General features: G+C 39.6%; 2 protein-coding genes across 3 annotated transcripts in view; one reads left to right on the top strand and one right to left on the bottom strand.

The window, feature by feature from the left end:
• IMMP1L (inner mitochondrial membrane peptidase subunit 1) overlaps positions 1–2,892 on the top strand; it is a 32,696-nt gene extending 29,804 nt beyond the window's left edge. The window contains exon 6 of the mRNA XM_058806732.1: positions 2,209–2,892. Within this exon, the coding sequence (XP_058662715.1) occupies positions 2,209–2,277 (69 nt within the window). The 3' untranslated portion in view covers positions 2,278–2,892. The remainder of the gene's footprint in view (positions 1–2,208) is intronic.
• DNAJC24 (DnaJ heat shock protein family (Hsp40) member C24) overlaps positions 1,151–26,771 on the bottom strand; it is a 36,076-nt gene continuing 10,455 nt past the window's right edge. For both annotated transcript variants that reach the window (XM_058806734.1, XM_058806733.1), the window contains exons 3-5: positions 11,289–11,418; positions 4,111–4,179; positions 1,151–3,326 (exon numbers count right to left, since the gene is read on the bottom strand). In XM_058806734.1, coding sequence (XP_058662717.1) covers positions 3,202–3,326; positions 4,111–4,179; positions 11,289–11,418 — 324 coding nt within the window. In that variant the 3' untranslated portion in view covers positions 1,151–3,201. The remainder of the gene's footprint in view (positions 3,327–4,110; positions 4,180–11,288; positions 11,419–26,771) is intronic.

Consider the following 26,771-nt stretch of genomic DNA (forward strand, 5'->3'; position numbering starts at 1 on the left):
CATTCCCTGGATTTAGGCTCCATGTCACAGCTAGACCTGTGGTGTATCTTCAAAAGAGCTAGTTAGCCCCATTTATGCCCCGTCCATCAGATCAAATCTATCTATGTAGGCCAAAGCAGAGAGGGCAAAGAGCTGCTAATTGGAAGAGCCAGTCTGAATGAGCAAGTCACAGTCAACTTCTGTCAGAACTTTAAAGGCAGAGTGGCATGTCTTTGTTTCACAGAGGAGAGCTTGCCATCTCTTTCCAAGCACCAGTATTGTTTCTCAGGTTCTCCCTACATATGCAGACTAGATAAAACATCATTTTTATTCTAACTCTACCACTAAGATTACTGTGACAAATTTCAAACTACACTGTCAAAGCAACATTTAAAGCTAATTTGATGACTTTCACTGAAAGAAAGTCAAGTTGCAGTAGGTGTGATTTGAGTTGCCTGAAATGAGATTTGTGCTGGAGCAAACAGAGTGAAAAACTACCTTCTCCAGGCCTTTACTGAGATCAGCTCACATTTGTTATATGGGATATTTTTCTTTCTTTTTACTTCTGCTCGCCTTCAGGGCCAAACAAAGACTTGACACCCAGCCTGCAGCCAGCACAGGCCCTCTGGACAGCTTTGAATTCTACAGCTTTGCTGCTAACCAAGATCACAAATACCCTTCTGTTGCTGGCTTGTATCTGTATTTTTGTGAGGAACTTAAAAATAGCTCACTGATCAGCACAGAGACAAGGCATCACCTCTGTGCTTCTGTGTCACAGCTGTTCCTCCTGCTCCTCCCTGACTGCACATGCCAGAGCCACAGGAATTGTCTGAGATCTTGCACAAGGGCCTTGTCCTGATGCACAGCACTTGAGGTCCTGAGCATGATTGTCCTTCTGCCTTCCTGGTGGGGCACAGGAGCCTGCAGAGGGCACAGCCCCAGCCAGGAGAGAGCTGCTGCTGCTGCTGCTGCTGCTGCTGCTGCTGCTGCTGCCAGGCCTGTCCTGAGCTGCCTCAGCCTCTCCTGGCACAGCCTTTGCTGCTGGGGACACATCACAGGGGCAGAAATAACTGAGCCGCTGCCTGTGCTCCCTCTTTTAAACGAGACAATTGCTCTTTCACTCCACACGGGGAGCAGCAAAGGCTCCTTCTTCGGAGCTCTGGCTGCTCCATGAAGTCAGGATTGCTCTTAGGTTGCTGTTCTTAAGATCAAATTCTAAGGAAAAATAAGGGAGATAACTAAAATACTGACAGATGCTTTGGGAACAAAGTAGCAGCCCACCTTTCACTGTCTAGGCTGCTTCATCTTGGGCAAGGGCTGTGCAATTTTTATGGGCTTAGAGCCACAGAGGGCATTGATTGTTCATCCTCATCTTTCCCTTCTTCCTGCTGAGCCCCTTGTGCCATCTTTGAAAGAGACACAGACATTCAAGGGAGGCAAAGGACAATGAGTAAATGAATGTTCTTGCTTTCCTGTTGCTTTTTTTTTTGCATCCAAGACCATCCTACATGTAATTAATGACTGTGCAGAGCAAAGTACTCCTGGGAGCATTCAGTGCATGAACAGCTCCACAAGTAATTTCTGGAGAGAAGATTTATTTATTGGCCAGCTTCACTCTCTGACACCTGTACTTGGTGATGAGTTGTGCTCTTTTGGAAATAACTGTCCCTTCTCAGAGGAGCTTCATCCAGAGCCTGGTGGTGGCAGGCACTCCACCCCTTCATTCCTGTTTAAGTTTGTTAAAGTTTACCTGTAGCCAACAGATCTTTTTTTCTTTTTGGTATTTTCCAGTTGAAAATACAAATAAAATAAAAATACACCCCATCACAAGGATGTCCATGTGTGTGGTACTTTTTTCCTCTTAGATGGACCAAAAAACACATACCTGGTCTTTAAAGTCATGAAGAGCTTTACAAGCTAGAAAACACTGAATTGGGAAGATGCTCTTTAGGAACATATTTATTTCCAAGGGTGAAAAAAGCAATGGAATTCATGAGGCTCTCCATAGCAAAGCATATCTCCTGTATAAATTGTAAAATTCACACTCTGGAACAATTCCCTGTAACACACAGGATTAATTACTCCTAGTAAGAGAAGCACATCAGTGAGCAAAGTTCTTTACCAAAGAGAGAAAAAATGATGATGCTTATGAAACGATTCCAATGACAAATGAAAACACTGAATTTTGGATTGTGATTAAATCTCTTGTAACTGTTCTTTATTTTACAGATATGGCCTCTGAATGACTTTGGATTTCTACGTGCAAGCCCCAACGGCCACAGATTTCTTGATGATTAAAAGACTTATGTACTATTGACTGTTTTCATAGTATTTTCTACTAAATTGAATGGAACTATTTTCGCTTAGAATAAACACAAATATTACTTGACAAAGATATCTCTTTCTGAGATTACACCTAACTTCAGAGTGGGAATGATACACTTGTGTCACCCACCAAAACGATGTGCCTGCCATCAGCAGGTGGTGCCAGGGCTGGCACTGAACACAGCACCAGTGGGGTTCCAGACCTGCTGGTGGGGTTTCCTCTGGCTGCCCAGCGGGGTCAGAGCTCAGCTTCCTCCTTAGCTGTCCTCTCAGGAGTGATGACTCCATTTGTTCTGACACGGAGAGCCTCAGCCCAGCTCCTGCTCCTGCTCCAGGTGATGCCACTGTCACGGGGCAGGCACAGCCACTGCTTCCAGCTGCCAGCCTCTGCCTCCTCCTCCTGGGCCCCAGCCCTTGAGAGGATTTCATGAACTTAAATATTTAGCTTACAAATGGAAAATGTTCCTGTTTCCCACCGCTGAACTTTGCTCTTCATTATCTTCAAAGCATTCTCACGTCTGTGCCTCCTGATTGAATTTTGTCATCTGAGCTGTTGCAAGGATTTAACCTAAGAAGAAGGGCCCAAGAGCTGCTTCAGACTGAAATTGGAAGAAGCTGCTCTGTTGTTTGCTGGGAAAGAGACCTTGAGATCAGGAGATGCATTCCAGTTGTACAAACTCCTGTTCTGGGTTGGAGTGTTGAGTAATGAGCTCTTCAGCTGCAGTAGGAGAATCCCAGCTGTGTGAGCAAAGGGGAACTTGTCATTTTTAACCCTGAATCAACTCATTCTTGTAGTGCCCCCCTTTTCTTTAACATACATTTCTGTAGTAGATTCCCTCACGTGTTTGTCCAGTCTTTTGAACAGTTTGTAACACTCAGTGTGCTTCACTGAAACAATCATTGCAGGATCTCGATAACAAGTGAACATGTGTCACAACAAACCAAAGATACATCTTTGGTTTCACTCTTGGAGACACTGTAATTCCCACCACATCGACAGGACAGAGTGTAGAGTTGTTCATCTGCCAAAAAAGAAAACAAAAACACCTTTAGTGCTGGAGAAGAATCAAGAATTTATTTGGAATTTTCTTCACAAAGCTGCTCTTAGTAACAACCTCCCACTGCTGGGTTGTAAGTATCAGTATCTGTGCTACCATTTGTAGCTCAAAAAATAATCTCAAAGTGTTTCAGTGATTGAGGTATTCTTACACTGAACAACCAGGGCCAATGGAGTCTCTTAAAAAAACCAAACAACCAAACCCAAAAGCTCCAGTAATTACAAGGTGCACAATCTGAAGATACTAAAAGAAAAATCATACAGATCAAGGATGCTTCCAAAATAGGCTGCTAACCCAGGAACCAAAACAAAAAAAAAAAAAGGAAAGTAGGATTTTTCCCCTCACAACTTAAAAAAAAAAGTTTAAAAATAAAAATAAATATCAGCCATTTATTCCAAAAGTAATTAAACAAGAAAAGCCAGAGCAATAGACAGGAGGGAAGGAACAGTGGCAGGTGAAAAAAGAAACAGAGGCATTCTACCATCACAGGAAGGGCAAGAAGATATGGGAAAAATCTATGTACTCTCAATGATACCAGAGGAGAGCTGGGTGAAAAGTGGTACTGCAAGTGAGGGTGGGGGGAAATGCAGATGAAATGGGAAACAAATGTAACAGAAAGCTTGTCCCAGGAAATACAGCAAAAACAGCACTTAAAGTAAGGCAACAATGATGCAAGATGCAGAAAAAAAGAGAAAACATTAAGAGGGACAAAGAAAAGCATTGGGAACCAGCAATAAGGCTCTCATACCTTCATTCCAGGACATGTCCTCAAGATAAATCTGTTCATGAAGTGGCCATTCTTTTGTCAGGTTATCTTCTGTAAAGCAAACATGACAGATGCTCAGTCTTTTCTGAGAAATTAATGGGTTTATAAACCTAGCAGTCAGTCTGGTCCCTACCAGAGCCCTGCCTAGACCACTGTGTCAGTTCAAACTGGAGTTCTCTAAAATTTTAGGTTTCCATAGATCTGCATAAGCTGGAACACGTTCTCTTGTAGCCAGGAGAAATAAATGGTGACAACAAATTACTGAATTAAGACCCTGAAACCAGCACTTGTGTGAAATTAGGGGCAAACTTCTACTACATCAAACTTCTGCTACAAACTACTTTTGATGTAGGTGCCTTTCAAAAGCTGGCTGTAACTCCAACTCCACGAGCTGAAATGGTGAAGGTGAACCTGCACTTTTCACAGATTTGTGGGACCTCTCAAGATCACCCATCAAAACCTCCTGCACCCCCCAGGGCAGCTGGAACAAGCTGACCAGGATGGGCAGATTTTAAATATCTCTACAAAAGGAGATGTCTCAGTGTCTCTCAGGCAATGCCATTCCTGGAGAAGGAAGAAGGAGAAGCCAAATAAAAACCTTCCAAATAAGCACCAAGGGCTTGTTGTGTGTGAGAACACCACTGAGATTCCTGCAAGGAAATAAATCCTGCAGAAGAAATAACTCCTGTAAAAAACACTTGCAGGGGAAGAGCAGTCCAAGTGCTCTTTTATGAGAAAGAGTCTCTGAGCACAGAAAGAAAGTCAAGTTCTGCCTGTACCTGAGAGATCTGTTGCCATTTGATCCCCCAGGGAGTCCAGCATGAAATGAAAAGTGTACAACATCTACAGGTAACAAAAAACTGAGTTATCAAACTTCCAGAGCTTCCTATTTGGGATTAATGAAGCAGGATTACTCTCAAAAATTTTATAGATTGGTGGTGGAGGTCTGGGTCATGCCTCACTGCTAGAAAGTACAAAAAGGGCAGATGGGCCACCTGAAGATGTAATGCAAATTAATGAGCTTACCATACTTCATGTAAAGTAACTGAATCATAGAACCACAGCATCATTTATGCTGGAAAACATCTTTGAGTCCAACCATTAAAGTAATGAAGAAGCAGCTGAGGAAAAGTCTGCTCTCTCTTCTATTCCAAACATGGTATAATACAAAGCTTGGGGAACAGAATTTCAACAAAGCTTTTCTAATTCATCCCTGCAATTGTAATTTTGAAAATAAAAAAATCAATGGGCAAAAATAATCCTCACAGTTCCCAGGCTGAACAGAGATTGTTATTCATTGTTATTCTCCATCTGATGCTCAGATCTGAAGGATCAGGCACAGCATCTCCAGCTGGGCAAGGAGGGATTGTCCTGCTCTGCTCTGAGCTGGGGTGGCCTCACCTCGAGTGCTGGGGCAGTTTTGGGTGCCACAACATAAACAAGAGATGAGGCCATTAGAGAACATCCCAAGGAGGCCTCGAGGATGGGGAAGGGCCCTGAGGGGGCAGAGTGTGAGGAGCTGCTGAGGGCCCTGGGTCTGCTCAGCCTGGAGGAGACTGAGGCCAGAGCTCATGGTGGCCTTCAGCATCCTCACCAGGGCCAGGGCAGGGGCAGGCACTGATCTCTGCTCTGTGGGACAGGGACAGCACCCAGGGATGGCTGGAGCTGGGGCTGGGGCAGGCACTGATCTCTGTGGGGCAGGGGCAGGCACTGATCTCTGCTCTGTGGGACAGGGACAGCACCCAGGGATGGCTGGAGCTGGGGCTGGGCCAGGCACTGATCTCTGTGGGACAGGGCAGGGGCAGGCACTGATCTCTGCTCTGTGGGACAGGGACAGCACCCAGGGATGGCTGGGGCAGGGGCAGGCACTGATCTCTGTGGGACAGGGCAGGGGCAGGCACTGATCTCTGTGGGACAGGGCAGGGGCAGGCACTGATCTCTGCTCTGTGGGACAGGGACAGCACCCAGGGATGGCTGGGGCAGGGGCAGGCACTGATCTCTGTGGGACAGGGCAGGGGCAGGCACTGATCTCTGCTCTGTGGGACAGGGACAGCACCCAGGGATGGCTGGAGCTGGGGCAGGCACTGATCTCTGTGGGACAGGGACAGCACTCAGGGATGGCTGGAGCTGGAGCTGGGGCAGGCACTGATCTCTGCTCTGTGGGACAGGGACAGCACCCAGAGAATGGCCTGGAATCAGGGCAGGTTCAGATTGGATATCAGGAACAGGTTCTTCCCCCAGAGGGTGTTTGGGCACTGGCACGGCTGCCCAGGGCAGAGCTCACAGCACCAGCCTGGCAGAGCTCTGGAAGGGCTTGGACAATGCTCTCAGGCACAGGGTGTGATTCCTGGGTGTGCAACGCCTTCACTGATCCCCCTAAGTCCCTTCCAACTCAGCATATTCTATGACTGTGATTCTATGAAGTCTGAAATCTGGTTATCTCAAAAAAACCAAAATTTGCTATTAGTACTCTTGACTTCCCACATGATCCAGTACCAGCTCTTGTCAGGCAACTTTGCACACTGCATTTATTTGCCTGGCTGGTTCAAGCAGGAGGAACATTTACCAGAGATGAACAAAGTTTTTTATTTTCTAGCTCTCCTATTAAAGCCATTACCCAGCCTAATACACCTTGAGACAGCAGAAACAGAAGCACAGCCCAGTCTGAGTTTGGAAGCAGAACATCCAACCCAATGGCTCTCAGATTTTTGTGCCCTTCCTTATTTCATCTGTATCACTTTTATTACAACCATGGCTCCTTGCTTGTCTGAAGCAAACTGGTGTCCCATTTTCCCTCCCAGCCCCAAAGAGAGTGGGAATGTCCCACTGAGTGCTGAGTCTTGTGATGTCTGCTCAGGCTGTAAAATTCTGTGTACTGAGTTTTCTTCAGAGCTGTCACTTCTGGAACCCACCCTGAACATCCGGGGGAAATGTGAGCAGCAGAACTTGGGAAACAAATTTTAATTCCCAGCAGCACAGCCTGCCTGGCTTTGCCATCTATTGGATTTGTCTGACAACAAGAGGTGAAAGGATTCTGCAGCTCCATTGTCTCAACTGCAGGATCTAAGAAAACACTGGCAGGCTCATCAGAGAGGTTTATGAGCCTGCAATTCAAAGAGATTAAAAGGAAAAATCTACTGAGATTCTTTCAGGCTACAGAACAACATTAAATAACTATTAGCAGCTTGGTTCAGTAAAGCTTTACTAGAGCCCTTGCTGGGTCATTCAGAAATTGTAAAAGAGGAAAGGTATTTAAGTTTCACTTGGAGATACAATAAATATTTCTTGTGCTATTTAAGGCTGAGTTTTAGGGAAAAGGGTTGCAAGCAGTAAATGGAAATTCAACCCTTTTAACAGTTTATGGTTATAGTAAAAATAGTCATAATACTTGGAAGATTTTTCTAGCTCTTTATCAGGCATACATATGTAGGATTGATTTTTTTTTTCAAACCAAACACAATTAAACTTTAAGATATGTACTGTCAGTCAAATACTGTTCACAGTATCTACTCTGCATAAAAATCACCACATACTCACTGGATGCTTTCACAAGTTAATTTTAAACAGGCTTTTCAGTTTTAAAACAATTACTTAAATTTGAGTCTTTTCAGACTCTTCTGACTTTCCTGAGTCTTTTCTTAGCTGCTGTCTCAATCTAAAACAAACACACCTACTTTAATTTCAAATTTTAACAAAGTCACGTTGAGAATTTTCCTAACAAAGAGATGCAGAAATACCAAAACAATCCTGCTGCATTTGTTGCAGATGAGATTTAACTCCAGAGAGTTCAAAGGCTTGTGCTCCAGCTGAGGGGCTGCAGCCACAAATCCGTGGCCGGAGAAGGAACATCCACTTCTGTCACACACACAGCATAACCTGGCACTCTGCAGATCCCTGCTATTGTCAGCAAAGGCTGCTTTAATCACCAGGTGTTACAAAATGAGCTGCTTTACACTAAGTACAACTTTTTGTGCTGTTTTTTGCCCAGAGCAGCTCGAGAATCTCCACCCTTGGAGACAGTAAAGCCAGGCTGAGCAACTGTGAGGACTGGCTTGAGCTGGGAGATCGATCTGCACAGGGTGGCCTGGGAAGGTTCTTCCAGCCCCTGTGATTCTCTGGCTCTGTTGAGAAGTTTTCCTTTTTTCCAGCTGTGTCACAAAAGCATGAACTTATGGGGTTCAGGGGATTTCTAATGTGAAAAATGTGAAATAGGTTTTATCCACACCAAAAACTTTTGGTAATTATCAGAGTCAAGCCTGATTTTAACTGCATATTAGTCTTTTTTAAGTGGGATATCAAACAAAGAATGGAAAAATCTAAGAAGAAAATCTATTGACAAAAAAACCCAAGTCCATTCTTCATAGGTAAATTCTTATGCAGGTTTTTTTTTCCAGCCCCCAAATTTTTCATAGGGACTGTAAGCAAAAGATTCACCATCATAAAAAGGTATTCTTATATGGCAAAACAATGAATTGGAAAAAATTTCAGAAAACATACAAAAAGGCAGTTCTCATAGGATTTCCAGATCAGAAAAAGTTGGGTAAGTATTTGAGTCTAACCTCTGAACAATTTGTGGTTTGTCCCTTCCCCTTTAATTCTATGGCCCGAAGGCACCAAAAAATTAGGAGATTACTGAGAAGCCTTCAGAGAAAAGCAGTATTAAGCTATAAAAGCACATTTCACTTGTTATTCTCAACAATTCAAACAAAAATAAATTTAAACCATAGAGCCCCACAGAATTTCATCTCCTTGGAACTTCTCTGGCTACTGAACTTCTGAGCCAAGTAGTTCAGATTGAGTTAGTGTAAGACAAGAAGGTACAAACGAACAAACAAACAAACAAACACACAGAGCCACCCTTCAGATCCTGCTCCCTGGCCTCCCTCTGCACCTTCACTTGCTGTATTCTCTCTCTCATCACTATTCCCCTCAGCTGCTGCCTCAATCCCTTTGTTTCTGTCAGCCTTTATGGCAGTGCCCGTGACTTTGTCTGGAATTGTGGCTGCAGAAGGAGCTTGACAGGCATCCAAAGAAGGAGAATTTACCTCCCCATCATTTTGCTGCCAGGGAACATGCTGGAAAGAATGCAGCGGCACTGCACATGTGTGTCAGGTGTGGCCCTGGGAATGGCACCCTCTGTGCTAAAACAGAATGTCCCATCACCCAACACCTGCCTCAACAGAGGTACAGCCTGAGTCCCTCATTTACCAACTCTTTCCTACACAATCTTGAGATGGCTTTTCAAAGAACTCATCTGGATGCAAAAGAATCGCAGAAAATATAGATAATCTTCAAATTACAGTCAAAACTGATTTATAGATTAAGGACATATTTGTATGTCCTTAATCTATAAATCAGTTTTGACTGTAATTTGTAATTTTAAGGACATATTTGTATGTCCTTAAATCCCAAGGGAAAACAAGATCCTGATGTAGCTTTCTACTCCAGTGGACGAACCTGACCCAGGCAAAATGGAACTCCATGGTCTGAATTTAAGCTTTAGGTAAAACTCACCAGATACTGAAAGATTCCCAACATTATCTCTAGTATCTCCTTTTTCCTTTGCCCATACAATTTGTGAAAAGAGAAGGCACAAGCAATATTACAATGGTAGAGTACAACAGCATGAGAGTGCTGGGCAGCAGAAATTCCTGTTCTGATATCACCTTCATGCATTTAAAAAATAACTTTGAGATGAGAAAATTATTTAAGTCTGATCTTAATTCTGTTTACATTGCAAATAGAACAAGATCCAATTTTTTTCCATAAAATACTTATTCCACAACTCTGTTTTCACCCCTCCCCCTCTCTGAAGTCTGAAATACAAGGTTATTGTGGTGGTTTTGTATGGGAGGCATTCACAGAAGTGGTGAGCCACGAGAAGTGTCCTAGAAGTTTTGTTCTGATTCTAATTACTTTTTCTTTTGGTTACTATTAATAAATTTTTCTTTATACCCTTGTAAAGTTTTAAACCTACCTTATGTTTCTCCTAATCCTATTTCAAGGAAATGACTTAGTGAATATACTAGTGATTATCCAACACTAAACCCACCCCACTCATTAGCACATTACCAGAGAAATCTCAGATTAACCAACCAAACCCACTGCAGCCCTTTAAGTGCAGAATTCCCCCTGTGTACCCCCAGCACCCTGTGTACCCTGCAGTGATGCCACGGTGCCTTTGTGTCTCTGAGCTGCGTGGGGAGTTAAAAATCAGCGCGAGGGCCAGGGGCTGATGGTGTGCCAGGGCACAAAGCAGGAATTCAATAACAAGCTGCACAGACAGTGGCCTTTTATCAGCACATTCCGCAGTGGTGGTGGCTCCACGTCAATGCCGGCCCCAGTGTGTCACTGCAGAGTGCCACCGAGTGTTTTCCCCACGGGCAAGCCACTATTATTGACTCCCCCCATTAACATGGAGGGTGGATATACATTTATTGAAGGTTCTAATGGAAGGCTGAGGGACTCCTATCCCGAGGCCAGAGCAGAAAGACAGCCTATCACTTCATGTAATGGTAGCCCATGTGTGACAGACCTGACCTACATTTCCCCCCTTTCTTTCTCACAACAGCCTGTCACTGTTTTAAGAAGCTATTTTCTGAGAGCTATAAAAAGGAATGCGTGCTAGGAATGCCTGGTTAATATGTTATATTGAAATATTATTTACAAACCTGCTTTAGAAAGGCTACTTTAGACTGTGGATGAATTATGAACGATACCTAACACCCACAACGTGTCCTAATGGCTCTGGTTATAAATTCACACACAAAGAACACTAGGTGTGGATGGATTAATACTTACATCTAAAACACTGCAACAAAACGGAGCATAAAACTTAAAATTAAGAATAATTAATGAAGCTACCTTTCTAAAATAAAAAGGGCTAAGGTCTGCAATCAGTATAAATTCCATAATAATTCAAACTATCGGGAAGAATGCCCCCTAACGTTTTGTTGGAAATCATTCTGTGTTTTCAGCAGCTGATGTATGTGTAGCTCAAGCTATAAATAATGGATCCACGCCTGAAAGCAGGACAGGAGTGAAAGCAGCATTCCGTTCAGCACCGAACAGCATTTTCAAACACCAGCTCACCACCACTCCCAGCCCCTGGCTTAGAGAAAGAGCTGCTGCCACTCCAGCCCTCCTTGGCAGGAACCTACCACGCCGCTGCAGGTCATACTCCTGCTTTGTCTCCTCGTTGCCCAGAACTTTCCAGGCCTGGTGGATCTCCAGGAACCGCTGCCCGCGCTCCTCTGCCGCCGCCTCCGCCGCCTGCTTGTCGGGGTGGTGCTGCCAACCAAAAACAACAGGACAAACAGGTTTGGGGGGCTGGGGCTGAGCAGGCTGGGAGAGGAGCCGTCCTTCACGCACCTCATACTCAGCTAGGAGGACACAGGAAAGGAGAAGGGCTAAGCTGAGGAGCCGAAGGAAGGGAGGTGACGGCGCTGGGCACAAGAGGAACTGCCAGTTTGATTATCCCACTGGAAGGGCGGCAGAGCCACCAGTGGAACGAGTGTCACCGTGAGCACTGATGGCATTTTCTGGATAATTTGCTGATGGAATCACTGCCCTTATGGACAATTTACCTAGAGAAACAGAAACAGGTGCACACAGGAGACCACGACACAGGGACAAGAGGAGGTGCCGGTAGCTCTTGTGACACTGTCCAGAGCTAGACGTATTTAAACACAAACATAGATTTATAATTTTAAAAAAATATTTAAACATAAGCATCAATCACTGCCCTTATGGACAATTTACCTAGAGAAACAGAAATAGGTGCACACAGGAGACCACAACACAGGGACAAGAGGAGATGCTGGCAGCTCTCATGACACTCCGCAGAGCTAGACGTATTTAAACACAAACGTGAACACAGATGTATAATAAAAAAAATTAAAAAATATTTAAACATAAAGACAGATTTAAACAGAAGCACCAATCACTGGCCTTATGGACAATTTACCTAGAAAACAGAAACAGGTGCACACAGGGGACCACGACACAGGGACAAGAGGAGGTGCTGGCAGCTCTTGTGACACTGTGCAGAGCTAAATGTATTTAAACACCACATAAACACAGGTTTAAAATTAAAAAAAAAAAATTAAAGTATTTAAACATAAAGACAGATTTAAACATAAGCACCAATCATTGGCCTTATGGACAATTTACCTAGAAAACAGAAACAGGTGCACACAGGGGACCACGACACAGGGACAAGAGGAGGCGCTGGCAACTCTCATGACACTCCACAAAGCTAAACATACTTAAACACAAACAGATTTATAATTAAAAAAAAAAAATTTAAAAATATTTAAACATAAGCACCAATCACTGGCCTTATGGACAATTTACCTAGAGAGTGACTAGCACAAACAGAAATAGGGGACCATGACACAGGGACAAGAGGAGGTGCTGGCAGCTCTTGTAACACTCCACAGAGCTAAACATATTTAAACACAAACACAGATTTAAAATAAAAAAAAAATTAAAAATATTTAAACATAAACACAGATTTAAACGTAAGAACCAATGTTCAGTTAAAGCTATCACATATCAATTGAATGCTGCATTACATGTGCCCAGCTTTTTTTATGATTTAAATGGTAAATAAAATATACATGATCAAATATAATTTATACTACATGTAATTCTACTTTTGAAAATATGCCTGAACATCTTTCATTTCTTCCAGTTCAGTGAATCAATGGCCCTTCCAAATACTTAAAATCATGGATCACTGGCTACAAAATGGTGTCATTTTCGTTAAGAAATGATTATTCAAGGACATGGTTATTCAAGAAATCCCACGTTAAACAGGCAATAATAATTAAAATGGTAACACGTTTTCTTTCTCATTTGTGCAGAGCAGAGCATTCTGACTTGAGTGGTTCCAATGCCTGCTGAAAAGGAACCCTCAAAACTCCATCTTCCTGTAGCTTTAATTCATCTCCAGTAATCTCTTTTTCTGCTACTCTAAATTGCTCAGTAGATGTGATGGAGCAACAGGGAACAGCATTTAAGTTGAGAAAGTTCCAGTATAATCAATATAATCAATATAATATATAATATAAAAAATATAATATAAAAATATAATATAAAAATATAATATAATATAATATAATATAATATAATATAATATAATATAATATAATATAAGTTCCAACATATTCAGGCCTACCAGCTGATAATTGTGTCATAGACCAAGTTTTCCCTTATTCTGGAGCTTTAAGTGCCCTTTATACCAACATCAGCTGGGGCACTGAAATGTGAAGCAGATTTTAAGATGTACAATACCTGCTCTATAAGTGATTAAGCACATTTCTGATTAAATGAATCTGAGTTTATAATTCATCTTGGAAAGGAAAGAATGCTAGTAACACGTGTAGCTGACAAAATCCCAAATGTAAAGGAGCACTTCTCTGGGAGTCTGTTTGCTCACTGATGAGTGTTATCAGCGCTGATGAGTTATCAGTACATGAATCAGTGATCAGTAATGATCAGTTATCAGTACATAAATCCCCTGTACAACAACAGCAGGGATGGCTGGGCAAAATGCTTCCACCTCAGGTTGTTTCTCAGGTGCTTTTGCACACACACAGGTGGATGTCCCTCCAACCTCACATGTATACTAAATCCTGGTTTTGTTCCACTTGAAGTCCCCTCTGCACTCAAGCCTGAAGACTACCTTATAAGTTGCTAAAAATACAGATGAAGAACACTTGTGATCCATGAAGATTCCTCCCTTTTCTATCTCTTCAACTGAAGATGACAAAATTCTGAGGTGCAAACAAAACCAAAAAATCTTGGTCACGCAAAAAATTGCATGAAGTCATTGTATTCTATATAGATAACTTCTAGGTATTTGGATTGGCCACAAAGTCTACACCTTCTCAAATCAGTTTCTTAGAAATACACTCAAAAATTACTGACTGACTGCCCAAAGCAGACTCAAGCATCCTGGCTTCTCTCCTGCCAACCATGTTGAGAAAACACTCCCACCAAACTGGCCACACTTTCCCTTTGCTGCACCAAAACCTTGTCTGACTGAGAAATGATTCTGAACTGTACAGGAAGCCCCACACCACAAAAGTACTGTGGAAAGATAATAATTGATGCAGAAAACTAATTATTCTTCAGATTTAACACATAGCCCTTAACTCCTTTCCTACAGATTTGGGAAATTTAGTTTCTGCAGCATGTGCAATTTTTATGTTAGAAAGACTACAATTTCATCAACTCCATTGTAGGGCACCTACTCATTAAAATACGCATCTACATCTATCTATTTCTATCTATTTCTCTCCATTTTGGTCTCCATGCCTTCTGAACCTATTTGCTCCTTCCTCTCTTGGCCTTTCTCACCTAATGCCTTTAGCAAACTACATCTACACTAAGAAAAATCCTCAAACATCAGCTCTTTTATTCTAATACTCCTCTTATTCTTTTCTTCTATTCCAGTGACCCCATTTCATCTGGATTTATGTACTTACTGTTATGCTCTTACTGACTTATTTTTCCACTCTCTAGCTTGCTAATCAAAATCCAGGAATTTGTCTGCAGCAAAAATCCACTCTTGATTCAACTGCCCTGCTCTTCCCTCTCCAAGAGAGCACACAAAATATCCTCTCCCCAGTTGTTTCAGACTCTGTTCAGCCACTCAGACACAGAGGAGACTTTACAAAAGTACTCCAGTTCAGAGGGAGCAATGTGGTGTCAATACTTCACAGAATTCAGAGTCACTGGGTTGGAAGAGACCTTCAAGATCACGGAGTCCAACCCAGCCCCAACACCTCAACCAAGCCCTGGCACCCAGTGCCACATCCAGGCTTTGCTAAACACACCCAGGGATGGGGACTCCAGCACCTCCCCAGGCAGAACATTCCAGAACTTTCTCACCCTTTCTGTAAAAAACTTTTCCCTTCAGACACGAATCATGCTCTTTTTTGGGACCTTCCCTCGCTCCTGGTTACCAGGTTCTTGTGTGATATGATGGATTTTGGTGATCTCCTCTTCCCTATTAATTGTCATGGTTTTGCACGGGAGACGCTTTTATCCGTGGAATACGGTGAGAAATATGATTTCCATCCAGCTATGAATTACCTTTTTTAAAAAAAAACAACCAATTTTCACAACCTACACTACAAAACCTTCTGGAACGTGTAAAATAAGCATAATTATATTAAATAATAAGCACTGATGAAAGACACACATTGACAGCCCCAGTGAGGATCAGCTGAATCCAGCTCAGTGGGAGCTTTACAGGCCTGAGTTTTACACTGGATTTGTAATGATTTGTAATCTCCTCCTAAACTGTGGAATACACAACTTAATGTGACCACTTCATGTGGTCACATTTTTACTCAGCTGCTTTTCCACACACCAGATTTAAAAAGCTGGTTATTTAGAAAAGGTTTAAAAAGTGCTATCCCTTCTCATTTAGTAATTAATTAATACACTACTGTGGCTATTTTGCCTTGTGTATAAAGGGTATTCACTCCAAAAACAAAAGATGCACCACATCCCTAATTCTGCACATCAAACCAGGAGCCTTCATTTTAGGAAAGTCACTACTGCTTCCAAATTTTAAATCACCTTTTGTAAGTAAAAAATAAATAAATCTGCTACAGTGTATTTTCACAGATTAACTATAAAAAACTCCTCCCTGCTGAAATGACATAACTTTTAAGTAAGCCACTTAAAATGTAGAGTTGCTTTTTCTGTCTGAGTAAACTGAAGAGAAACCAGTTCTAATTTTTTTTTCCAAGATCAAACTAAGGAGTACTCTCTACCTTCTACAGCTTTGTCTTTCCTACTTTCCAATATTTTCTGCAAAGTTGTCAAGCTTTTGCAGGAATCTTCAGCAGAAAATAGAAAAGTAATATAAAAAGGATGAATCAAATGCAGCTGCATTAAATTCTTGACCTTCTCTTCTGAGAGGATTATTTTGGAGAAATATTTTCAGATTTTAAAATTTTTACTATACACCATTTAGGTTTTTTTTACCCATAATGGAAACCATTTTTAAGGTTCTAAAATTCAAAAGTAATGACAGGCATAGAACAATGCTGAAACCACCAGAGCTCAAAAATTCAACTTAAATTATTCTGGACTTACTATTGTGAGTCATAAAGTAACCATTAAGTAGTGAGGAAAACCAACACTTGGAGTAAATTTCTAAACAACCTGATTTATTAAAGATTTTAAACTCTGAAATCATCTACAGTCTCATGGAATCACCTTGCTAAATTGAACTGACAAGTTTAGACAGGTTTGGAATTCCTGCTTTATTTCCATAGGGGATGTGTGCCTATATTTGAATAAGGGATATATTTGAAGCTGGAGATGTGCCCTGAGTAAATCAATAGGAGGATTTTACCAGTGGATTACTTAGATGCACCAAGTACTTCTACCTTTGAAAGAACTACATCTAGTGACTAAACCTGACCTTTAAGCAAGAGCAAATGATAGAATATTAACATCTCAAATTAACTCAGTAGCTCAGCATCCTTAACCCTTTCTGCATGTTAGGCATAGATTATTTTTATAGCTAGACATTATTTTATCCATGCAACGCAATGAGAAGTATCATTTTCATCCAACTATGAATTACCTTTAAAAAAAACCAATTTTCACAACCTACACTACAACACCTCCTGGAATGTGTAAAAAAGATGTGTATTTATATCAAAAAATAAGCAGTGATGAAAGACACTCAGCAATGGTCAGGGAAGAGAAATTCAATCCAAACTCAACAAAGAGAACACTCTTCCTATGTGGTGCAGGCACATTTTTGATGAATGAAAGAACTGAATTAAAACTGCAAAGAGAAGAGACGCAAGCCACACAAAACTGGTGGACTGAAATGGCAGGGGTGGAGGTGGCCCTGGATAAACACAGCACGAGAGCAGGACACAGCACTGACAGCCCTGTCCTGGCACACGGAGCTGGACACTGCTGCTCAGAACAGAAAATAGGGATGGGGGAAACATTGGAAGCAGCTGGATGAAGAGAGAAACCCAAGCCATTATTTCCCAGCCACATGGCTGGGAATCCAAGAGGATGAAACTTCGACTCCTCATGGGAACTGCACAGATTAACACCAAGCAGTTTTGAATCCCATTATCAGTATTAGGGAGTTCAATCTATTTGTTCTTTTATCAAAGCTCAATATCCAACAGGCAATACTTTCAAATTTCAGAATCAGAACTTCTGCCCCTCAGAGTATTAAGTTCCAAACTGTTATTTTATTTATAGCACATTATGGCATAAAAAAAATTAAAATGGGCTTAAGCAAGCCTCATGCAAACAGCCTTGCTCTGTACAAAATTAAACAATCATGCTGCACTTAGACAAAATGAACAAATCAGTACCAGTGTGTCCCTTGCAGTACAATGAAGTTCATCCTTTTTATCAAAGAGACAAGATCAAAATGCAGAAATTAACGTGAACATAAAAATCCCAAAATTGGGAGCTATTGGAAATTGGGAGCTGTTTAAAAACATTTGTCCTGCTTTATTCTACATGTACACATTATCAGCTGTAATTGTCATTATCCACAGGTTAAGCAAATGAAGTCAGGACAAAACCTGTCAAGTGTTCTCATCTGACACATCCATAGGTCGATGTGAATCTGTCTGCACGTCACAGAGCCCATCATAACACTTCACATCACATTACAAAGAAGCTGCAAGACAGCCAGCATTAAGCAGGAAAATATTAACTGGCTATTTCCTATTTAACTTCTGACTGAGGCTGGATTCTTGTTACATTTCCCTGCCTTAAAAAAAAAAAACAAAAAAAAAAACAACAACAAACCACCTCAGTAAATTTAATGCCAGCCTGTTGTTAGGAGGAAACTCCTTTGCCCCTGCTTACAATCTATGTAGTAAATACCACTTTTTACTGAGACTTGCCAATAAATCTCACCCCCTGACACAGTGTCTGTTCATACTCAGTTTTTTGGCTGCTCTGCCACAAATGCCAACAAAGGGACCAATTAATGAAAACTTTCTTGATACATTCCCAGTGGATGAATGTCTGCCTTGCAGAAGGTACCTTGACAACATCCATCTCACACAGGCCAAATGGTTGCTCTGTGGTAGCAATTAAGACACCACCAGCCTTGGCTAGATTTAAACCAACAACCAAATCTGTGTAGGCCTGAACAAATGCTCATAGAAATCTGGAGAAATTAACTGCTAAACAAGGGCTGGATTGGGTCATATAATTGCATCCATTTCTCTGGTTATTTACAGACTGTGAGGACACATTTTAGTAAGAAAGCAATTACAGTTCCTGAAACAAAATCTCTCAATCTGGCCACAATATGTAAGCCACATCTATAAATATCTAAGAAATCAACAATTATTTAAAATTATTTCAAAACTCAAAATATTATGGTAGGCTGACATTTCCTTTGTACTCATTTGTTTTCTCTCTCTCAACAAAAAGACTCCGTTCAGTCTTCATCTTCCCATAGCTCTGGCATCAAATTTGGACAATTAAGCCTAGTGCAGCATTCCTCCTCTTTCTAAAATTACATTTGGAGACAGAGTTTTGTTGCTTTGATCCAGAAATGCTCATCAGAGGGACTCTTGCTGCAGACTGTGAGCAGCAGAGATCAGTGTGAGAGCTGCTGGGAAAACCCTGCCTCCACTGCAAAGTTCAGCCTGACTCTGGGGGTTTTTTTATCAGGGTGTCCACCCTGAATTCTCTGTCCTCAGACAGTTTAAATGTGGCTGATCCAGACCCCCAGCCCTCAAGAACAAGTAATTCTGCTTCTATTGGCCTCAGGGCTCAATAAATTAATGTTTAAAGCTATCCAAGATATTAAACTTCTGCATCTGAAACACTATCAGCTAAGTCTAGCGCGGTGTAGGAGAGCGGGCTCCCCTCCACACCCCAAATCCTGCCAAAACTGCACATTCCCAGCTCTGAACTGCCATTACAGGGCTTGCAGCACTATTTTCAAATTATGCAACATGTTTTGCAAATTCCAGATCAGCTGATAAAGCACCAACATGTAAAGCTGAGCGGTCTCCCTGCTGGACACAGCACAGAGAAGGAACCATATAATGCAATTACAACACTCTGAGAGCTCTGTAATTACATTCCAAGTCAACACTTTGGCTAATTTTACCTCCATCATCACCTTGAACACTTTCAGCCACAAAACCCCAGCAGCCTGTACCAGAATTAACCCCAGATCTGGTATTATATATATTTAATATATATAACAGATAATATATATTACATATATTATATGTAATATATATATATATATATATATATATATATATATATATATATATAAAATCGATGCACTTTATTATATATATGTAATAATTAATATATATTATACATAAAATACATAATATACAATATATATTATCTACAATATATATGATAAACAATATATAATAAACAATATACAATATATAATATATAATGGATTTTATATTATAATATATTTTATTTTATACATATCATTATATATATAATTTATATATATAAAAATTATATATAAAATGTAGATATTCTATATTATATATATTTTATATATAATTATATATAATATATATTATATATAAATATATAATATATGGATATTAATACATATTATATTTTATAGATAATATATTATATAATTATATATTTATATTATATTATATTATATTATATTATATTATATTATATTATATTATATATATTAAATTTGTATATATAATATATGCAATTATATATTATATATTATATAATTATCTATATAATATATAAAATTTAATACATATTTTAAATATATATATATATTTTTATATATATTATATCTTTTCCATGCCAGTGTCAGCCCTAGGTGAGCACCCAAGCCTCCAAATGAGCATTTGCTCTGGTTGAGGGCAGGCTGGCTGCTGTGCTCTAGGACCCAACTGTTTTCCTTGCACAATCCATTCTGGGATGGGTTTTAAATCAGAACACAGGCCTAATGATCTGTTAGTTCCTTTATTAAATTGGAATTTGAACTTTTGGCTAATAAAATTTAAGAAAAGCATGTTTTAGCCACCTGTGACAAGCAGGGAACAAAGTGCCAAACGTGCATTTGGCCCCCACCCTGTGACACTCACTGAAAGGTCACAGCAAGAAGCCATTTTCCAGCTTCACCAGCTGAACTTGTAAAATTGGGGCAGGGTAAAAATATACACTGTTTTACACACACAAAAAAGAGAGGTTATTCACTCAATAAAAGTATTCTGAAACAGGAAGATGTTTATCTCAGTAAAACAAAGAAGTTTAAACTGCAGGAGAAATTGAGGTAGTTTTGAAAAGATCTTTAACCATTAAACTTCTGTAATTGCAGGAGGAACTTCTGAATGAAGAATGGGAATTAATAGCAATGTATTTATACAAACAAATGGGGACACCCCACTAATTACCAGTAACTAAATAATTCTGGCATCCCACCTTCCTAGACTCAAAGTGCTTTTCAACTCCCAAGTTTCACCTGAAAAACTCTGGAGCCCTGCTCTGTAATCCAAAACCAGCACTGTGGTGCTCTTCACTTAGAACTTTTTGCCATTTGATCACAGGAGCCATCAGGAAATCTCGCTGTTTCCCTCTTACTACACAGTTTTATTAAAAAGAAAAAAAGAACATCTATTTATAGGTGAGCAGCTCTTCCATTAACTAACACCTGGGCAAACAAAGGCTACATGACTTCAGAGCAAGACATGGACACAACACAGGGTTGAAAACTGGATATGTGCTCCTTCTGTGAAGGATGGAGCTGCCCCAGGGTCGCAGTGGGAAGGGAAATATTCCAGCAATGAAGATTTCTTTCCCTGGCTTTTCCACAGGTCTGTTTTGCACATAAAGGTCTTGTACAGTTGCCACCCTGAGACAACACCACAGTGGCCTACATGGTCCAGCAGGTACTAATTAGGGAGCATGTTCTGTCAACACTTTCTTGCTCTTCTTCCATTAATTGATCATCCTGCCCAATTAATACAATGCAACACAGGATTCTGGAATCCTTGGGATCCTTTGCCTGGGAGAAGCAAGGATGAAGGGAAGAAACAGCCTCCCAAAAGGGTCACACTCATCCAGGACCTGCAGTGACAATAATACCACTGAGCTGAGAGGTTAATTATGTCCCTGCTAACTTGTTCTTGAGCCTAAGATTGTTTTTTATCTAAGAATAAAGACGAAAAGCAAAAAAAAAAAAAAAATCCCAAGCCTACTTCATCTGGCAGGCTATATTATGTTTAGATATGGTAACAGCTTATGGAAAGTTAGGGCTGCAGAACTAAACTCAGTTGACCATTAACAGCATATTTATCACCAGAATGTGTGTGCTTAATGCTACCACTGCTAGGTACCACTGCTAGACCAGAAAATAAATCACGAACACACCCCAGCACACCAACCCCACCTCTGCACACAGGACAGGAGGTGCCCCCAGAGCCAAACCATAAACCAGCATTTCATAAAAGCTGCGAGAAATCAAACACACGGGGTTTTTTGGTTTTTTTTTTGTTGTTTTTTTTTTTTTTCCCCATTGATGAAACTGCACTGAAGACAGCAGAGAGAAAAAGCCAAGGACAAAGCAGCTGCCAAATACAACGCGCTACTGCTGCCACCTAACGCTGGGCAGGGCACGGCAAAGCCCGGCTTTGTTCCCCTGCTCGGCCCCGGCCAAGGGCGAGCCACGAAGTTTCCGGGCCTTCTTCAGTATTTGCTCCATCCCCGACAGCCTTCCTTGGACACAAAGCAAGGAAAAATAGGGGAAAAAAAAGGGAAAAAGAGGAAAAAAAAAAAAAAAAAAGAAAAAAAGTCTTCCCAAACTGAGCTGCTGGGATTGCGGGATTGCAGCCTTTCTTGGACGCACACACACAGAGGGAGAAAAAACTAGGGGGGGAAAAAAAAAAAAAGAAAGGAAAAAAAGAAAGAAAAAAGGAAAAAAGAGAAAAAAAATAGGGGAAAAGGAAAGAAAAAAAATAATAAAGGAAAGGAAAAAAAAAAGAAATGAAAAAAAGAAAGAAAAGAAAAAAGAAAAGTCTTCCTAAACGGAATTGCTGGGATCGCAGCCTATCCTGTACACAAAGCACAAAGCAAGAAAAAAAATAGGAAAAAAATGAAAAAAGGGAAGAAAAAGGAAAAAAAAAAGGAATAAAGAAAAAAGGGCAACAAAAGGAAAAAAACAAAAAAAAAAAAAAAAAAAAAAAAAAAAAAAAAAGAAAAAGGAAAAGAAAAAATAAGTCTTCCTATACTGAATTGCTGGGATCGCAGCCTATCCTGTACACAAAGCACAAAGCAAGAACAAAATAGGAAAAAAATGAAAAAAAAGGAAGAAAAAGGAAAAAAAAGGAATAAAGAAAAGAAATAAAGAAAAAGGGGGAAGAAAAGGAAAAAAAGAAAAAAAAACAAAATAGAAAAAAAGAAAAAGGAAAAGAAAAAAAAAGTCTTCCTATACTGAATTGCTGGGATCGCAGCCTTTCTTGTACACAGTTAGAGAAAAAGAGGAAAAAATTAAAAAAAGGGAAAAAAAAGAAAAAAAAAAGGAAAAAAGGAAAGAACAAAAGGAAAAAGAAAAGAAAAAAAGAAAAAAAGAAAAAAAAAAGGAAAAAAGAAAAAAAAAGAAAAAAGAAAAAAAAGAAAAAAGAAAGAAAAGAAATAAAAAAAGAAAAAAAAAAAGAAAAAAAGGAAAAAAAAGAAAAAAGAAAAAAGAAAAAAAGTATTCCTAATCTGAATTGCTGGGGTTGCAGCCTATCCTGTACACAAAGCAAGAAAAAATAGGAAAGCAATGGAAAAAAAAGAAAAATGGGAAAAAAAGGGGAAAAAAAAAGAAAAGAAAAAAAGGAAAAAGAAAATAAAAAAAATTTAAAAAGGAAAAAAAAGGGAAAAAAGGAAAAAAAGGAAAAAAAAGGAAAGAAAAAACCCTCTTCCTAAACTGAATTGCTGGGGTTGCAGCCTATCCTGTACACAACACAAGGAAAAATAGGGAAAAAAAATGGAAAAAAGGAAAAAAGAAAAGAAAATAAAAGGAAAAAAGAAGAAATAAAAGAAAAAAAAAAAAAAAGGAAAAAGGAGAAAAAAGAAAAGAAAAAATAAAAAGTCTTTCTAAACGGAATTGCTGGGATCGCAGCCTTTCTTGTACACAAAGCAAGAAAAAGTAGGGAAAAAAAGGGAAAAGAAAGGGAAAAAGAAAAAAAGGGGAAAAAAAAAGAAAAAAGGAAAAAAAAAGGTCTTCCTAAACTGAACTGCTGGGATCGCAGCCTTTCTTGTACACAAAGCAAGAAAAAAATAGGAAAAAAAATTAAAAAAGGAAAAAGAAGGGAAAAAAAGGGAAACAGAGAAGAAAAAAAGGAAAAAGAAAGAAGGAAATAATAGGAAAAAGGAGAACAAAAAGAAAAAAGAAAAGAAAAAAAGAAAAATAAATGAAAAAAAGAAAAAAAAAAGAAAAGAAAAAAAAAAAGTCTTCCTAGGCTGAATTCCTGGGGTCGCAGCCTATCCTGTACACAAAGCAAGAAAAAATAGGAAAGAAATGAAAAAAAGAAAAAAGGGAAAAAAAAGAAAGAAAATAGAAAAAAGGAAAGAAAAAAAGAAAAAAGGGAAAAAAAAGAAAGAAAATAGAAAAAAGGAAAGAAAAAAGGAAAGAAAAAAAAGAAAAAAGAAAAGAAAAAAGAAAAGAAAAAAGAAAAGAAAAGAAAAAAGAATTTCAGAAAAGGAAAAAAAATTAAAAAAGGAAAAAAAAAAGGAAAGAAAATAACCTTCTGGCCAGAAATTCCCACTGTTACACACAACATCCAGCACAGCACACCTACACCTTTGTCTGAGACAAATAAAATCCAGCAGAACAGAAATATTTCAGGTAACACTTTTGTTGCTATAGCTGTACCTATAAGGAGGTACTTGCTGTAATTCAAATATTTGCAGCAAAACATCCCCAAGACAGCACTCTGGAGGAAAAAGGAGTTTTCCCCATACATTTTAGTTACTCATTACCCACGGGATAAATTTGCAAGGAAACAACCACAGACTACCCAAATTGCTTAAACTGCTTTCTTTTTAAACCAGCCAGAATTAAATGGAAAAAAAAAAAAAAAAAAAGAAAAAAAAATTAGGATTAAATGTTCACAGCAATGTGCAACAGGTAAGCAGAACACAAAATGGGTGTTCACTGAGAGCTGCACAGTGAAAACACAGGATGGGACTATCAATCCACTGCAGCAAACCCTTGAAAATTACTGCAATCCTCAAAGTGCAATTAAAAAAACCCACAGACTAAATTACACTGCCACAAACTCATTAATGTCCACACTGGATTTCTTTTTTTTTTTTTTTTTTTTTAAGGTATCTTGCTTAAATATACTTAAAATGTATCTGCTTTTCTCATGGTTCTGTAGCATCACCCTGCTACTTTGAACTTCCACACTCTTGGCTACTTTAGAGCCCTTCAGAGCAAAAAAAATCAAGTGTAAAAGTTTCAGTTTCTATTGATGGAAAGGAATATCAACTGTTGTTTGTATAAACAGAAGAAAACAATTCTTTGGCTAATGAAAATGAGGAGAAAAACCAGAAGCCTTGATTACCAAAAGGTACATTTTTAGAAACAGACTCTCTTTCATTTTCTTCTCTTTCCATGGCTCCTTATTTTCCTATGAAGAGTGACCCAAGAGCCTCAAGAGGTGCTTCAAAAAGCCCTTTGAAAGCTACACTAGACAGCAGGAGAAGAAAAAACAACAGAAAATCCATCAAAAACCAGCAAAGGCATGAAGGAGGAAAAAACCACTTAAATTTACAGGAGTATAAAGGTAAAAATAGAAAGGGAATTTCAATATTTTTTTTTTAATTTCTGGTTCCTATGCTCACAATTTACACCAATAATATCACTTTGAACAATGTTCTGTTGTTTAGGCATGGATTATTGTGGTCTTGCTCATATAATAACTCCAAACAAACAAATTGTTAGGAAAACAGTTTAGGCAAATACTACTTTCATGTGAACACAAACTCCCAAATCCTCTGTTTTATTATAGAAATAAAAAACCACAACAACCAAAAAACCCCAAAAAACAACAACAACAAAACCCAAAAACCAAAAAGACAAAGAAACAACTCCAGAAAAAGTACCCTGATACCCACAGCTACATAGCAGTATTCCAAACCAAAATGTCCCATTCGTTTTCCAGTTCTTTTGGAATACCTGAAAACACCCTCATAGATTTAAGAGGTCAGATTTAAGCATAATGCTTAAGTCAAAGCACAAAGCACAATTTTCTGTACTGGCCCCCTGCCCCAGTCACACGCTCAGTATTCCAAACCAGAGTGTCCCATTCATTTTCCAGTTCTTTTGGAATACCTGAAAATACCCCCACAGCTTTAAACAGAATGCAAAATAATCCGAGTCCCCAAGGCACTTCAGCTGCAGAGTACAGGACTTTTAAAAAATGAGTTATTAGCAACCATAACTGCAACACTTGCACACCAAGGTTTTGATTTTTTTGTTTTCTTGAAACTGTTTCTTTCAGCTTTCCCCATCTCTGAGAGCAATGTAGAATCCATCCCCACAGGGTTTGAAGCCATTTGAGATCTCAAAATAACAGGTTTGGCCCTTGTTGAATTATAACGTTTAAAATGGACATAAAAAGCTACTTATTAACAGAATTTACTCAGTTGTGAAAACCAGTATTAAAAAAACAAAAACCAAAAAACAACCCAAAACACAAGAGAAAGAAACCTCTAACAACAGAAGCAATAAATAAAAGTGAGCATTATTTCAAGAATTCATAGCCACAGTGACAGAACAATTCCAAACATAACTCATGGAATCACACCCACTTAGAAATTAGTTTGCATTGGATTTATTCATAGGCTTGAAGGATGTGTTGCTACCTTGACTGATCACTAGTTTGGTGTTCATTTAACTTCTGATTTGATACTTGATTTGGCAAATTCCTCCATTTACAGCAAGGGAACAACTTTGGCAGCATGTCCCCACAACGCTGCAGGGACACACTTTGAGGGGGAATCCAGGATATCCAGAATATTCTGCTCACTCACCAGCATTCACCACTGACCTCTGGGACACTGGTGTTTCATAAAGCTCCATCTAGGCAGTCTCAGCCTTTACACAACTGCCCCATTTCAGAAGGGAACAGGCAAGAGAAGGAGGTGGAAAGACAAAGTCAAAGCTCAGCACAGGTCAGCAGTAAGGAATAATCCCAGTTTGCATCCCCTGAGTTTCAGCAGCAACATTTCCAGTGGGGGATTTAACCCTTTTCTTAATCCAAAGATGGGGCAACTGAGAGTTGTTTTAAAAACTTTTATTCCGTTTTCAGTCTCATGAGAAGGGTGAGACAATACAGATGTTACAATTCACACCATCACAATCAGAAGCCAACTATTTCCTAATTACAAAACACTCTAAGTGTTTCTTGGCTTCTCAGTTTTAGCCACACCAATGCTGTAAATGCCTTAAAGCCAATCATCTAAAATGCATCTTTCATAGTTCTATTTCTCAAAGTATCTAGTTTTATTTGCAAGGCCATCCTTTGAAACTTGTATTTCCATTTCCCTCTCAGCAATGTCTGTCCGATTCCATGGCATTTCTAAGTCACCATTTCTATCTCCAGGTTTGCATACAG

This window comes from Ammospiza caudacuta, chromosome 6 (genome assembly GCF_027887145.1).
Source record: "Ammospiza caudacuta isolate bAmmCau1 chromosome 6, bAmmCau1.pri, whole genome shotgun sequence".
Lineage (NCBI taxonomy): Eukaryota > Metazoa > Chordata > Aves > Passeriformes > Passerellidae > Ammospiza > Ammospiza caudacuta.